Source organism: Buteo buteo, chromosome 17 (assembly GCF_964188355.1).
Source record: "Buteo buteo chromosome 17, bButBut1.hap1.1, whole genome shotgun sequence".
Lineage (NCBI taxonomy): Eukaryota > Metazoa > Chordata > Aves > Accipitriformes > Accipitridae > Buteo > Buteo buteo.
The window spans coordinates 10130015-10145684 of NC_134187.1; the positions used below are offsets into that span (position 1 = coordinate 10130015).

Consider the following 15670-nt stretch of genomic DNA (forward strand, 5'->3'; position numbering starts at 1 on the left):
TATTGAAAATTCTTATAAATTGCACTTTCTGTGGTTATTCAACTTACTGACTGTAAAACGCAGTCATTCAAATACAGAAAACTTTTCTGTCTATGTTATGTAGAATACCCATATAAGATTTGCATGTTAAAGTGATTCTGGATGCATATGTTGGTGTAGAACTGCATAACAAAACACTGTTTAATGGTGTTTGCCTTGCCAAAATTGGAGACAACCAAAACATTATACTTCAAAGTTTGTACTGTTATCTCATCATACCTTGGTAATAGTTACTTTAATCAGTTAGAGGGAAGCAAGACTGGGAATGCAAAATAAAAAGAAGTGTCTCACAGATATCTTATTTAAGAAGTTCAGTGTGCTTCTGTATGCTTTTAATAAAAATTTGGGGTTTAGTATTTTTCCTGTTTATTAGTTCATTCTGTCAGACTATGCTTCTACTAATTTAATCATAATACAGCTTCCTTTGAAAAACAGATTAAGTGTTAAACAAGTGTCCCAGCAATAGGTATGTAGATAGCAAAGGGAATCAGTAGTTCAATTTGTAAATTAAGGTCTTGTTATTTCTCTAATAAAGAAAATAATACATATGACCACTTCAGTATCTTGAGTAAATGGTAATTTATTTGTGGAGGATACCTTTACAAAAAGTAATTGCTCCAATAAACACTAATGAGTGGTGTGTTTATCTTAAAAGTTGCATGAACAGTTCCTGAGGGTACTAGGGCCAGATTAAGGTCTAAGGGTTAATCTAAACCACAATGCTTTAAGACCTGGTTCCTGGTGTCAGGAGGAGTTCTTCAGTATTTATTGAACATTCTTTCACGGTTTCCATCCCATTTCTTTGGCATTTTATCGCTTGCTGATACAAATTATCCAGGGTTCAATAATCAAATGAAAGATTGGGTGAAGCATTCAGGCTTTAAGCAATGTATCTTTAGGGGATGTATTTTCTAACACTTTTGCCCATACTAGACCCACAAACCTGAAATCTCAGGTTTTAAGCTTACAGTTGTATTCAAACTTTTTCAGATGGCATCAGTCAATTGTAAGGAATTATTGTGTTTTGCTATAAGAACAAAAACAATCAAATGATTATTTAATTTCCAGATTAGACTTCTGACTATGGATGCCAGTTTAACAAGTAATCCTTCTAAGTAATTTAGTTCTGGGGTTGCTTTCTGTCTGTCACTACATGAAGGCAAAGATAAAACTTTCTCCAGATTGCCCCATCTGAACAGTAGTTACTCAGCCACAACTGCTGCTGCTCCTTCCACCAGTGTTTGTATGTATTTGTAGTGGAAAAAGGAGGTGGGGCATAAAGTCTAAAACACTTGGCCCTATATGTTCGCTGCGCTTATGGTATTTGATGGAGATGCAGTGGACTTAATGTGACCCTGACCTAGCTCTCCTGAACTATTTGGTTGGCTGTACTTGATGCTTTGTGCCTTCTCTTTTCATACGCTTTGATATCATCACTGACCTTTCAGTATCTTCTCTCTCTTTGCTTTTCTTTCTCTTGCTACTTTCTGTTACAATAGTGCATTTTCATGTGTTTAAACTTGTTATTTCTCCTCACTGTTAACATTAAGCTGTATGGCAATTTCTCATGCAGCTGAAATGAGCAGCATCTTCAGAGGAAGAGGTGAATCTTTTTCTAGTCCCCTGGTTCAGTCTCCAGATACTTACTTGTACTTATCCTGTAAAAGGTCCAGTTCTGAAAATTCTTGACAAGAGTTTATACAGGTGGTTCATTAGAGTTTGTCCTTAGATATCCTGGTGCTACCTCCTGGAGTAAATGACCCAGGGAAGAAGAAAATACAGTGCAGGTAGGGCAGTGGTTTCTACCTCCCTTTCTTTCATAGCATATGATTACAAGTCACCTTTTTACTCAGTTCCTTACTTGTTCATCATTAATTTGGAGGCCTTGTGTATGAGCAGATGCAGGGACAGACTTTAAAGTCACTCCATGACAAGTGGACAGGAGTCCATATGTACGTACTGAGCTCAAATGTACAGTCATCTGTTGTGACCAGAGTACTTGGGATTTTGGACACGCAAGCATTCCCTTGTGAAATTAGGGAAGTACAAAGGCACGCAGAAATTACATGCACAAATTTGAGGGTAGTGTTGGAAATTCTAGCCTCCAGTATCTTTTTGAATCATCCAGTAAAAAGGAGTCTATGATTTTTGGAGACTTTAATGAAAGGCTAAATTTTATGAATCTCCAGTCTAAAGTCTGTTCATATAACTGATATGCTTTTTTTTTTTCTGCCCAAGAATTTCCCTTGCATACACAGCAGAAAAACAAAACAAACAATTCTCTGTTATTTCCCTGAAAACCAAAGTCCTCTTTCCTAGCAAGATTAACTTGTCAACTAATCTCACAGCAAACACTTTATTTTAATCTATCATTGTTTTCTGACTGTGGGTTTAACAGAGGTCAGAAAAAGAGATTCATTAAAGTGATGGTGCATTTGTTTTTCTGAAAGCACATCAGAAGATGAGTGCTTTGCCAAAGAAAATAAAGAAATACAGTATTTCTTTTAATACACTTCAGCTAAATAAAGTCTTAAAATCACATGCTTTGTCCCAGCTGGGGTGTTCGCAGCATAGTGTACAAGTCGTATAATTTCTACTATCTGAAAACTGCTTAAATGAGCTCTCCTTCAGCCATGCCATTTATTCCACACCTGAAGTGAAGTGACTCTGGTCCCTTCCCTGATGTAGAGCCATTGGAGAGCTGACTGCCAGTGTGTTTGTGCAAGTCTTTCTGCTTATACAAAAAACCCATTTAAGCTTCTCCACCCAAGAAATTAATGTTGATTTTGGATAATCCTGGGCAATTTTATTCTTTAAAATAAATAAATAAATCTTCTAAACCTGTGACGCAGTCCAGCTCTCACATATTTTGGACTATTAGAAATGTAGCATTTGTGTTGGGGAAACGTGAACTGACACGAGGCATGGACAATTTTATATTCGTCTAGAAGTAAAATAGTATGCATATCTCAATATAGGGTTACATGACGTTGGAGTTTCACCTGACAAGAGTGCAGGGTCAGATGGTGATGAGGAGAGTTTTGTGTGTGGATTGCCAGACCCCACACTGCATGCTCATCCTCCAGTGTGGCTTCTCTAGGAGTAGTGCCAATGTGATTTGGTTTGGCAACAAACCAGTATTTCAGAAGAAAAGGAAAAGTTGTATTAAACAGCTGAAACGATTCTCTGGGGTCAGCATTGGCTGTCAGGACTCACTTTCAGTCTAAGAGAGATTGTATGTGTATGTAACATAAGCCAGTAGATGTAGAATCTGAGCATCCTTGCTGTAAGTGGTGCTGAGCAGGGCTGCTCTGAGGATGCTTTGGCCCAGTGCAGCAGAATGCATCTCTACAATCATCATCAATCATAACTAACCCATCTAATTAAAAATTGCTTCTGCAAGCTCTGTTCTCCCCTGCTTCCTTAAGGAAACACTAGTGCACAAGCTTGAGTTGAGTATGCTCAAGCCCTAAACTCAAGTATGGGCAAATGCGAGGAGGAAAAAGCCCTTATTTTCACTCTGCTCTTAATTCCCACCCATATACTTCCTCGGGGTTCTTGCTTTGGCAACAAAACTGGTTCTGAATAGGCACATCTCTGCTGAAATCAATAATAGCTATGAATATGTTGCACTGAATCTCTATGCTGTTATTTACTAGGTAACTAAATATTAAATTAGATATCTAATGTCTTAATAACTAAAATAATTAACTGTATTTGTCTAACATAGTTATCTACCTTAACTTGGAAAATGTTGACACTGGGCTAGACTGTCTTTGCTGTATTGTTTAATTACATTGCAGCAATGTTCAGCATCTCTTGTAGCAGATATTGAATTTGTGTAGTGAAAAGCACCCGTTAACCTCATGAGATTGAACAATATAAATAAAAATTTGTTTTGTTTCCTGCTTGGTTTCTGGGGTCTTGTGAACCATGAGAAGTTCTCTAGAAGATTTATACACCTACTTTATCTCCTTTTCCCTTGCTCTAACCTGGAAATAAGCTGAAATTCTTGTAAAACCACTTATTTTCAAGAATTAAAGCTACAAATGGAATGTCAAACATTAAAGGACAAGCTGATAAATCACTGGAGATGGCAATGCCTGAGTAAAACAGTATGAAAATGATAGCAAATGTTTCCAAGGGAAAACTGACCTGCTTAACCCAACACACAGTAATATACGTATACTCAACATACTCTTTCACTTGGTGTATCCAGTGGGCCGTCATGTTTCTTGTATTCTGGTTTTTCTGTGTGTTATATATATACTTAATTAGACTTGCGACGTAGACAACCCACTCCTGCATGAATTTAAGCTGCTATGTAAATAAATAAAAAGTAGGAAAGGCAGCTTTTGCTAAAAATAGAAACTAAGTTTAAAAACAATGTTTTGGCCTTAGGCCTTTATTTAGGGTTTTGGAAAATAGAACAAGCTCTTTGTTTTCCATCACTTGTAGAAAGCCTGATAAGCAAAATATTACTTCTCTAATTTAATTCCTATCTAATAATTCCTATCTAATTTTGCATTCCTTGAGTGTGTTTTAGTAAACCCCTTTTTCATTTAGAGTAAACTACTATAAATTACAATGGGATATGATCATTAGTAGTTTTAGTAGAAATACTAGTTTAACTAAAGAACTTCTTTGTTGTGACCTCTGTGGTAATAGTTTAAGCTCAGAAAAAAGCCATCAGAACACATTCTTGAACAATTATTTTGCTTTGAAAGGCTATGTTTCATACAGATGATCAAAAAGGCGATATAGTGCCAGCCCACTTAGGCTACCAATTAATACTATCACTGTCAAACCTCCAGTAACTTCACTACTGTAGTGTTAGTAATTTTTAGTATTTGAGGTTACTGACCAATTGCCATCAAATTTACTACATGTGGATTAAAAGACCAATCAGCCTTCATAATTTGATAAGCTATGTTCATGGGTTTTCAATGCATTTCAGTCTTTTTAATCTATGTGTCTTTACAATATCTCTGCCTGCCAGATACTTTGTTTCACATCTATTTTTCACATAGGGAACTGATGCAGAGGACATAAAAGAAACCAAGTGGGAAGTTAAACACCTAATACTTGGTGGGCTGGTTAGGGCTGTGTGTGCACTACCTCTGTTCGCTGCTCCTGAATTGTTAGAGGTGGGTGGCTTTTGCCAGTAACCTATATGCTGTCTGTAGGACCATGGCTCAGTAATGAGCCAGTCCTCATCCTGTATCTGAACCTTGCTGCTGGGAGATTTAGCTTATTTCAGACTAAAGCTGCATTGCAAGTCAACATGTAAGGAGCGTAAAAGATCAGAGTTTTAAACTGGAGTATGAAATTGAGCCCTGAGGTAATAGCGTGGTTTTAAGAGATATTAGTACCAGTACATCTCTTTTAGATAAGCTATAGGCATATGTTCCTTCGTGCTTTCTGCCTCTTTTCTGTCATTCTTTCTTGCAGTATTTCTTCCTACAGCCTTTTCCATGGAGTAGTCCAGCTTCATCGGGAGTGGTGTATCCTTAACATAGCTTTTAGTTTAGTGGAAAGAGCACTTTTCTAGCAGATGAAAGAGCTGTGAATCCCCTTAGATTGGGGAACTTGAGAGCCATATCACCCACCTCATGAGCAGCAGTTAAAGATACCCAAATTGCTGTAAATTCTTACAGGTGCCAGATCATCCTTGTCTTGTTGACTGGCCAGGAAGCAAGTAGCAAAGTCCTCATCTTAAGTGATTGCCCAGGCTCCTTTAGGAGGTCCCTGGCAAAACAGGAATGAAATTGCACAATAGCCTAGAACCATGAAGCTCTAACTTGATCTCACTTTTTGTGGCTGGATCGACAATGATAAGAACCTGCATAAATAGGGGTAGTTTTTTGTAAGTGCTAATGCTCCATGTTGATGCATACGTATTTCATTTTCCTCATTTCATGGGACTTTTTTGTGCATCTTTATCTTAAGACAGGAGCTTTTGAATATCTGAAGGTTCTTAGTGCGTGATAACCTGTGTGATAGTTTGTCTTGAGTGAAGACGAAGTATTGCTATTGTAGGTCCCGATCTCTCAATGTAAAGTTGGATTGATTTATGTGATCCAATGCCTTGAGTTCAGTCTTGTTCTGAATGAACGGCATCACAATGCTAGATGATGCACCGTAAAGCTCCATGTGTTTCCGCATCCTTCCCTGATTCCCCAGCTACACATGAGGCTTCACATTCTGTACATGTGATTAATCAGTCTATATTTACCAGTGGTGGTAACTTAAAATTAAATTTTTTAGTTTGGTGGGTTGGTTGGGGTTTTTTTAATTAATAAGTTTATTTATTTCAGAGTTTTCCAAAGAAGTGAAAAAAAAAAGAAAGATACTTGAAATTTCTATCATTAAAACAAAGGACTTCTTTTCTTTTATGTTTCAGACACAGATATTAAGGAGCTAGAGGATGTTTTTGGACTTAACGGACAAGTAGAGCATAAGCTGAACTTCCTCAAAAAGAATGTATCAAAAGACATAAAGCTGGTACTGATTGCTCATTCTATTGGTTGCTACATCACACTGGAGATGATGAAGCGAGCATCAGAACTTCAGGTACATTAACCTTATAGAATGGGAGTTATATTATTAGCAAAACAGTGCACATGCTTAGCCTATGAGTAATGCCATGTCTTTCCTGTGGAAGCTCTATTCTGCTGTACAAAACCTTTCAATTAAAATGAAATAAAAACATCAACGACTAATCCTAATAACATATGATAAAGCAGTTTGATGTAAAATAAAGTTCTGACTCTGAATTTGGACCTTTAAATGCCCTTGAAATATAAATAATTCATAATGGTGAAAATATATTTAAGACTTTCTTCTTGTCTTCTCATCTTTAATTTATAAACAGATCACTAGATATTTGGCAATTACATTATGTTACTACACTAAATATTAAGACTTATGATTTTCATAGCAGCCTCTTATCTCAAGGCAAGCAGATTGCTGGCTGTACATGGGGAAATGTATGGAAAAGAATAATAATATAAATTGTGATGAGTATTACTGTAAAGGATGTTGGTTTTAAAATTTAATACATTTGCATATGTCATTGCTTCTGCAACTCAGTCGTTGTTTGTGTAACTCAATGAGAGCGAGAGGTGTTGCTGCATGTTCTTGTGTATCTGAACATTTTTCTTTGTCACTGTGAAGCAATAAGAAAGCTGAGGCAGGACCATGTCCTTGCAACTCTGGAAATGGCAAACTGTTAGTGTTCAGTAATAACTCACTCTACTAGCAGATGATGAATGAAGAATACTGAATTTTTATTCTTAAACACTCACTCTTGCTAAATCATTGCCTCTTCCTTTACATTATAAAATCTTCAGTGGAAGGAAGTGCAGTGTTAGCGTAAAGTCTGTGTTTAATATACACATGAGTAGGTTCTTCCACTTCTTCAGAACCATTTCCACTGCATGTCTAACTTTTTTTTTTTCCTTTAAAGGAAACAGCAACTAAAAATGTGAAACATGAGGTTAACCTGATATATTTCCACAGGAATATTTCACTTTATGATTATAAACAAGGGCATTTTTTTGAGGGAGAATTTTTATTACTGTTCTATCTTTTCAGAGGGGAGCGTTCTAGAAAATATCATATGGAGTAATTTGTCCAAAAATATCAACTTTTCTTTGGTCAACATCTGTATAGTCTTTATTACAGAAATAATTTTATCTGGTTTCAATTAAACTATGAATTGCTGAGTAATTTTTTTACACCTGGCTCACGGGATGCTGGCAGCTTGCTATTCATCAGTGTTTTGAAATGTAGGTATCTTTGGGACACTCCTAGACTGCATGGTGTACTGTGCGCATGAAGTTAATATATGACAAGGTACATTTAAGATGCATTTAACAATAGAAAATATTTGTGTAAGCCAGAGTGTTGTGCAACCTTTGTCCCTTTGCCAAAAATAAGTTAACTGTTAGGTTTTATAACATATGAAGTGTGATAATAAGAAACTTGTGTTTCCACCTCTCCCTTTATTTTTACTGGAATATTTGATTCCCACAAGATTTTGAGCACATATGTGTATTTTAGTAGCTAGATCATTTGATTTTATTTTCCTGTAGTTCTTATGTGACATTCATTTATTACATGAGTTTCAGTTTTGGTCTTAAAGCAGAGAATTTAAGAACCTTTGATTGCTTACAGTTTATTATTCTGAGCTAGAAGTTAATGTGTTGTATTTATTGTTCAAATAATTCAGTAAACATTTATTTTTGGAGCGTATATTTAGCAGATATGATTTTTATTATCCATTTTAAAGCCCTTTCATAATCTAACCATATATAAACTAGATTGTCCCTCTCTTATACAATGATGAGGGAACCTGATGAACTTGAGCTAGCATACCTGAAAAGGAGAAAGTACTATCTCCTTATCTCTCCTTGGTTGCTCTTCACCAGTCAGTTTTGAATGCCATTAATTTCTTGGGCCGTTGTGCTCTGCAGGTTAATGGGGTATTATGGGTTTTTTTCTTAAACTTCTGTGAAATAATGCTTTCTTATTTCATTAAAAGAGAAATGAAACAGGAATTGCCAGTTTACTCCAGGATAAATTCAGTTTTGGACCCCATCCCTATTTTCCTACTGACTCTCAGGGAGGCTTCTGTTAACAGTTTCTTCAGGAGACCCCCTAACACAGACGTGGTCTTAGGTTGATGCTTTTAACTAAGTCTGATCAGTAGAGAAGGGCCACACAGGTTACATCCGTACTTGTAACTAAGTGCGCTACTGCATGGATTTGAGTACCGGGCCAGCTATGCAGTGATGTTTTTGGACTAGTCTTTAGAGACTTTTTGGCCCAAAGCAGCCAGCAACTCCCAGACAACACCCTGGCATGGTTCTGGGCTTGGCAGAGGCCCAGGACCATTCCCAGTAGTTAGTTTGGATGCAGACATCCTGTTTTTGAGGCACGGGAAATAGAGCCACGTGGACACAGGCTATCCCATGCCATCCTGTTTAATGGCAGGACCAGGGAATAGTTCCTGGCTGGTCTGTTTGTTGGTGCACATGTAACCTTGAACACTTCTCAGTTGCTGTGGTGGGCATCAAATCTTAACGAGATTTGCCTCTCTTGGGAAGTGGAGCATCCAGAGTTTGTCAGACGGCTAAAAAATTTTGACACTGGGAAGGAAAATGTTAATCAGCCTTACTCCGTGGAGATGGAAAAATGCAATAACGTACAGCTTACTTGATATGTGGTCTTAACCTCATAATCTTCTTCGCTCTTCATTCAGCCAGCAGAACTGAAAAATGAAACTGAGTGACAAAATTATTTTCTCAGTTGTTGGAGCTTGAGCCTAACTCATAAATATGCTACATCCTCCAGGCATTCTCTTCTAAAATACAAATCCTTACTTGGAGGATTTCCTTGTGTTTTGCTGGCGACACTATTGAGTATTTCCTAAAACACTCTGTTTGATTGTTAATTTAATCAAAAGATTGACACATTTCCTTGCTAATGAAATTAAATCTGTTACAGCATTAGTCTTTCATTTGTAATGATGCTTTTGAAATGCCAGTACCTTTGTGGTAATAAATTAACACTTATTAATGAGTGAAACTATCATACAATGTAAGTATTGCTCTTCCTGAGGAGGAAGGGTTTAAAACCTCTGAGTATGTATCAGTTTAAGCAAATAAAATTTCTATAATACATAATTCAAAACCATGCATTGCTACTATGTCTCAGTGGTGCAAGAGAATAGTGGGTATTGCTAGACCTTGGTTGATTTGATAAATAATAGCTAACAAATTGTAAGTTGGAATAGTTGTGTATAGAACAAGTTCATACCTTGGAAACCCTGTCACATCATTTCTGTGCACACATTCGTGTGCATCTGCCTTACCTTTCCTTCACCATGTTCTCTACCAAACAGAAATCTGTTGGTCTGTACTTTCTTTTGAAAATTCTGATAAGTGTAACAAAATAACATAGTTGGCATTTAATGATTCCACAAATTTATACAGTAGCATAACCATATTTTCATGTTTTTTCTTTTTTCCATATACAAATTGCATTCAGGTCTTTCACTTGAGGAGCTACAACTTGTTCAGGATCTGGTAATGTATGTAGCTTAGGTTTCTGCAATGTGTCTTATTCTTCATAAATCAGTACTGACTTTTACCCATCAGGAGGCTGTCCACTAACCAAGCTTTCTTGAGTTAAGCAAACATTTCTTCATTGCTGACTATTCTAAATTATTTTATGATGTGTAAAGTATTGGTGCTATTCATTCCCTTTTATAAATAAATTACACGTGCCTAACAGGAGGTACTGGGCACTTTTTGCTAACCTTTTGGGTTACTGAAATTGGCTATATATCACTGCTGTTCATTTTCTGTCTGTTTAGCCAGTTTCTAATCCATAGAAAAATGTTTCTCTCACCCATTATTAGTATTATTAGTGGTCACAAGGATTGAATGACCTCAATGGGAAGCATTTTGTTGGAGCTTTTTGAATATAGTTATTTTAGATGATGCTCCCATATGTGCCTGGTAGTTTTATTTCTTCTTTTTTTAAGTTTTTCAAAATATTTTGTTAAAGAAGCGAAGGAGCTTTCACCTAGAAAACATTATTGTTGTTGCTTCTAGTGTTAGAAAAAGGCAGAAATATATTTTGTCATTCTTTTTTAAATGTAGCTGATAACAGATTAGTCTTCTGTCATTCCAAAGTTTCTGTTGTTGCATTGTTAGTAATGGGGTCTTTTATTACCCTTGGTGCTCCCCTAAATAACACCTTTAATGTGACATATGTAGTCCTCATTTTGTGGTTTCATACTTGAACCAAAAGGCCACGTTCCATCTGTTGTGAACAGCTTGCTTGGAAACATTGATGGCCTACAGGTACACAACAGAATGACAGATGTCACGACTCTGTTAGCTTTTTTTTTTTCCTATTGTCTGGAAATCTGCTTCTTCCCAATTACCTGCAGCCCTTTGCAGCACATCTTAGTGGGAGCAGACATCTCTGCACATGGCCTTTCTGACAAAGACATTGATTGGGATATGAAATTTCAGAAACGCTCTTCACTTACTGTCTCTTGGCCAGGGAATTTCTTTTTTTCAGTTTGTGTGAGAAATTACCTGTATATGTAGAAGTAGTTTGTTTTAAAAGAAGCTTTACTAAAACAGTGAAAAATGGCAATAGTTTTCATTACAACATGTCTTTGTATGCAACATAAAATGCAATAAATAATTACAGAAGAAATGAAAGAAATCTCTCTCAACAATGTGTGAACATCTATCCATAAATACTTTTTTTTGCAGTAAGACAGAATATGAAGTGTAAAGCAAATCAGCTATTCCTGAATAAGTCGTGTAAAACATTCTGATTCTAAACCAAATGTCTTTTTCGGATATAGCTTAATCTATTTTCAAAATAACTTAAGATAATGGTTTCAAATGTATTTTAGATTCATTCTGGACAAGAGTCTTCACACATGAAGTTATTCAGGACTGTTTCCGTGTTTAGATATTCTTTACTAAGGCTTTAATTTACCAAGCCCGTTGGTCAACATCAGTTTTGTAAGTTATCAAAGCTTTTCCAAAATTTACTGGCAGAGCTAATCCTCTTTTTGAAATGCAGCTTCCCAGAGACAGAAGCTTCAAGTAGATGTCTTTTTTTTTTTTTTTTTTTTTTCCTTTTTTTAAGCTTTTAGTTCTCCCAAGAGCTGAACTGGACAAGGAGAGAATTTTATTTTGCCACTGTTGGCAGATGCATAATTGGCCATCGTAGCAAAAAGATCCCACCTGCTAAATTGAGTTATTTTTCACATCTTTTTGTGTGATGAGAATAGTTACTTATGGGGAGGGCAGAAGGAGATGTAAGTTTTGTAATGGCTTAAAATCTCATTTGGACAAATATTAGATTCTCTCACTGTTGCCTTTCTGCCTTAAATCAAGTTGGTTCTTTTGTCTCTGGTTGACACTTAGTTCCTTTCTGTTGAAGTACTTGGAAAGCTTCCCCTAACTTTAGCGAAAGTAGAGTTAGGCTGTAAGAGAGAGAAACTTCAGAATTCCTCTACTAATTGATTTATTGTGATACAGAATTCAGTGCAATGACCCTTTATGTTAATAGTTTAGTTTCAGTTGTGTTGAAAGCTTGATTATGAATTTGGGAAATGCTTTTGTAATGTTAGGAAAGAGAAAAGTCACCATGTTTTTAAATACGGGTATTTCTACAAGAAAACAAAATTATTTAGAATGTGAAAATCCACAGGGACTACGAGACTGAGATTAAAAGAGGGAGATTTTTTTATCAGTACAGGAACTACTAAGCATGTCTGACCTTTGAGATAATAAGGGGATCTTTTCAGCAGCATGAATGGATGAGGGAAAGACTGTATGAAGGTAATGGCATTTGTTCAGTTTCTGTGTTGCTGAGACAAGAACCTATATATGTAATCCAAGACTGGTGGTGTCATTACAGAAAATATCTTCTGAAAGGACACTAATTTAGCAGGTTCTGACGTCCTTAGAAGTTCTAGTGCGTTTTGGAAGTAGAAGGAAAATAAAAATATAAACACACCTGAGATAAACAGGAATATAAATTTTTATTCCATTTTTGAAATTTTTATTTAACATAATAGCATCTAATTCAAATGTTGATTACCTAAATTAGATGTCACAGTACTTTAAACAAAGTCAGTTTACATAGGTGTTCTGTAGGTAAATTAACTTCTGATGATCTCACTGATGATTATAAAGTTTAAAATATGCTTTGTGAACAAATACATTTTTTATCACCTTGAATGTTCTTTTACAAAACTAAGCTTATCTCGGATCTTTTGAAAAGTACAGTGAGACTGCATAAAATAGAAAAATAGCCAGAAAACTTCTGAAGAGACATGATGTCTTCTCTCATGTAGAGGATTATACTTTGTATACCTGTGTGCCAGGTTGCAGTGTAACCAACAGCACAGTAGAAGCGTGAATAAATGTCCTTGGTTTATGCAGCCTTGTTTTGATTTGTCCTTCCTGAGAACTGTTTGCTCTTGGTTCCTTAATGGTTTGCAGTGATGGATGGAATATGGTTATGTGGTTATGTCTAGCAGTAGGGATCGTGATCTGGAGAAACAGAATGGAGAAACACTATTTTTATATGAATTTCATGTTACTTGCAGGCTTAAATGATAAAGTGCAAAAAATCCCCATAAAAACTAAAATGGGTAAAAGACTTACAGTAACACAAACCCAGTGACAACATTTGCAGAATTATTATGCAGGAAAAAAATAGATGGCTCTATTTAGCAGATCTCACAAGGGAATTGGTACACATTTCAAATAAATGCGTGTCTTGTGAAGAGAGCTGCGAATTTCTAGGCCGTGATATAAAACTAAACTGATTCTGATGTATTTTTCTTCTTCAGTCTATCCATCTGAATAAATGAACTACATATTAAAAAAACCCAAGCAAACAGCGTTGCGCTGATACATACCCACCTTCATTCCCCCTCTAAGTGTTGAGAGAGGGAAAAAAAAGAAAGACTGACACAGTTTTGCACAGATTTAATCATGACTCTGTGTACAGCTGCCTTCAGTGAGATGTGTGTGTTAATTTAACCTTATGGATGTTTTAGGTTTGTCACTGAATCGGACTAGTTCTATTATATATATTTTTATTTTTTTTTGACAGCTCTCTATAAGTTCTTGATAGACAGCAAGTCTGTGGGAGCATATACAAGGAAGCACAGGTGGCCTGAGCCAACAATTAGACTAAAATTTGTTTTAGTTGACGGAATACACATTGCAGAGCCTGCATAATCCACCTTGCAACAGATGACAAAGTTCTGATGAGTATGTTCTCTCAGTGACGCCTCAGGCAATATCAGTAAATCTAGTGGAATAGCCAGTAAACCAAGCAATATGAACTTGGTGCATATGCAAACGTGCAGCGCTCTTATGTGGAAAAAGTGAGAAGGAATGCAGTTGATTTATTAAACCTGACCAAATAAAATAAATAAGATACTGTATCTTTGAAGCATTAAGGAAGTTTCTACAAAGATTTGTAGAGAGATTTTTTTTTTAATGAAAAAATGAAAACAACCTTCATGTGAAAACTAAGACAAACATAAAACCTTCTCTCTTTAGGGTGGGAGGCTGCAAAGCAAGGAGCAATAGTAGGTGAGTTCATGGCAAACAAAGATTTGTTAGAGACATACTGACTTTTGACTGAGACACTCATAGAAGGCTACCGCCTGAATTTAAAAGCTCAACAAAAATTCAGAACGCTGTTGGTGAAAGGCTGATAACTGTGGAATGGGGTTGAGAATGTCAGCTCACCCAAGAGACCACTTGCAACCATTATTTCACTGGCTTGATGACAGACTTTAATCCTAATGGTCCCAGTCATATTCTTTTCTACCCTTCCTGACAAAAAAAAAATCTTTAAAAAATGTAAACTGTAAAGAAAATGCAGCAATCAACAGGCAAACGGGATTTTTTGTATAACCCTCACTGGACACTGCCTTTGTGAATAGGAACAGGCACTGTCTAGATTGCCATGTGCTGCATAGGTCTGCCTGAAATTACTTTTCACAGACAAACAACCCACCTTGTAATATAGAAGACAAAGAATGTGAAATATCTCAAGAATACAAAAAAAAATTCAGGAAACTTAAAAAGTAATGAGAAATAAACTGTTGAAGGTGATGTATCTTCAGGTGTAAAAAGCCTGAGGGCAAATTAAATAAGGAGTTAAATTTTTTGTCTTTTGCTTTCACCAGGGAGAGGCATGCATCTTTCTCCACATTAAGAATATAATTTTTACGACGGAAAATTGTCTTCAAGCAGAAGTGGCATGAACTATCAATTATTGGCAAATAACTAAACCAATCAGGAACTGAAATGTGATCAACAATTTGAGAATAGTCTTCAGTCATGCTGTGAAGATACCTGATTTTTGCTTTGTGTCTGTCTGGTTTTCTGTTTTCTGCTTTCTTGTCTTAAGCAGAGAAATTAGCTTTTAATCATACATTGCATAGTGTGTGACACATGGTGCCACCTTCTGATTCTTAGGTTGACCAAGTATGCTGTGGTCAAAAGTGTATAACTGCCTGCTAGTTAACAGTCCAATTTCCTCTAAAATGAGATAGCAGGATTTGTGCTTTAAAGTTGTTCCCCCCCCAAAAAAAGGAGAGAGATATATTAAAAAAGTAAAAGAGATTTCCAGAGAGCTCTACTTTATATATCTGTCCTGTCTGCAATCCAGACTTGTTCTTACTTGTAACTGTAGAAGTAGGCAGAAAGCAACAGTGAAAGGTGAGACTTAAGTTACCAACATAAGATGATAAAATTCTGGATTTTTTTGGCAACACAAACATTTAGGATTAGGAACGTGTAAAATTTGCAAATGGAATTGAGGAGGATTACCTGTTGAACTATGCCCTTTTCAACATCTTCTGTGTCATTGCTGTTGAGATCTTAAACTTCTAACGCAAAACCTAGTGTTTACCAAGGAAGCATGAATGGAAGGTTGGGATGAGGCTTATGGTACTTGTCAGCCTGCTTGGCCAAAGCTCATGCCTGATTATCTGGTCGAAAGAAAGCTTTTTGAAATTAACCTGGACTTGAATTGCTTTATTTTATTCTGCTGACTAGTA

General features: G+C 36.3%; 1 protein-coding gene across 1 annotated transcript in view; it reads left to right on the top strand.

Annotated features, from left to right (window-relative positions):
- The window catches only part of LDAH (lipid droplet associated hydrolase), a 127082-nt gene that overhangs the window by 50480 nt on the left and 60932 nt on the right, over positions 1–15670 (top strand). Inside the window, exon 4 of the mRNA XM_075049049.1 lies at positions 6443–6612. Coding sequence (XP_074905150.1) covers positions 6443–6612 — 170 coding nt within the window. The remainder of the gene's footprint in view (positions 1–6442; positions 6613–15670) is intronic.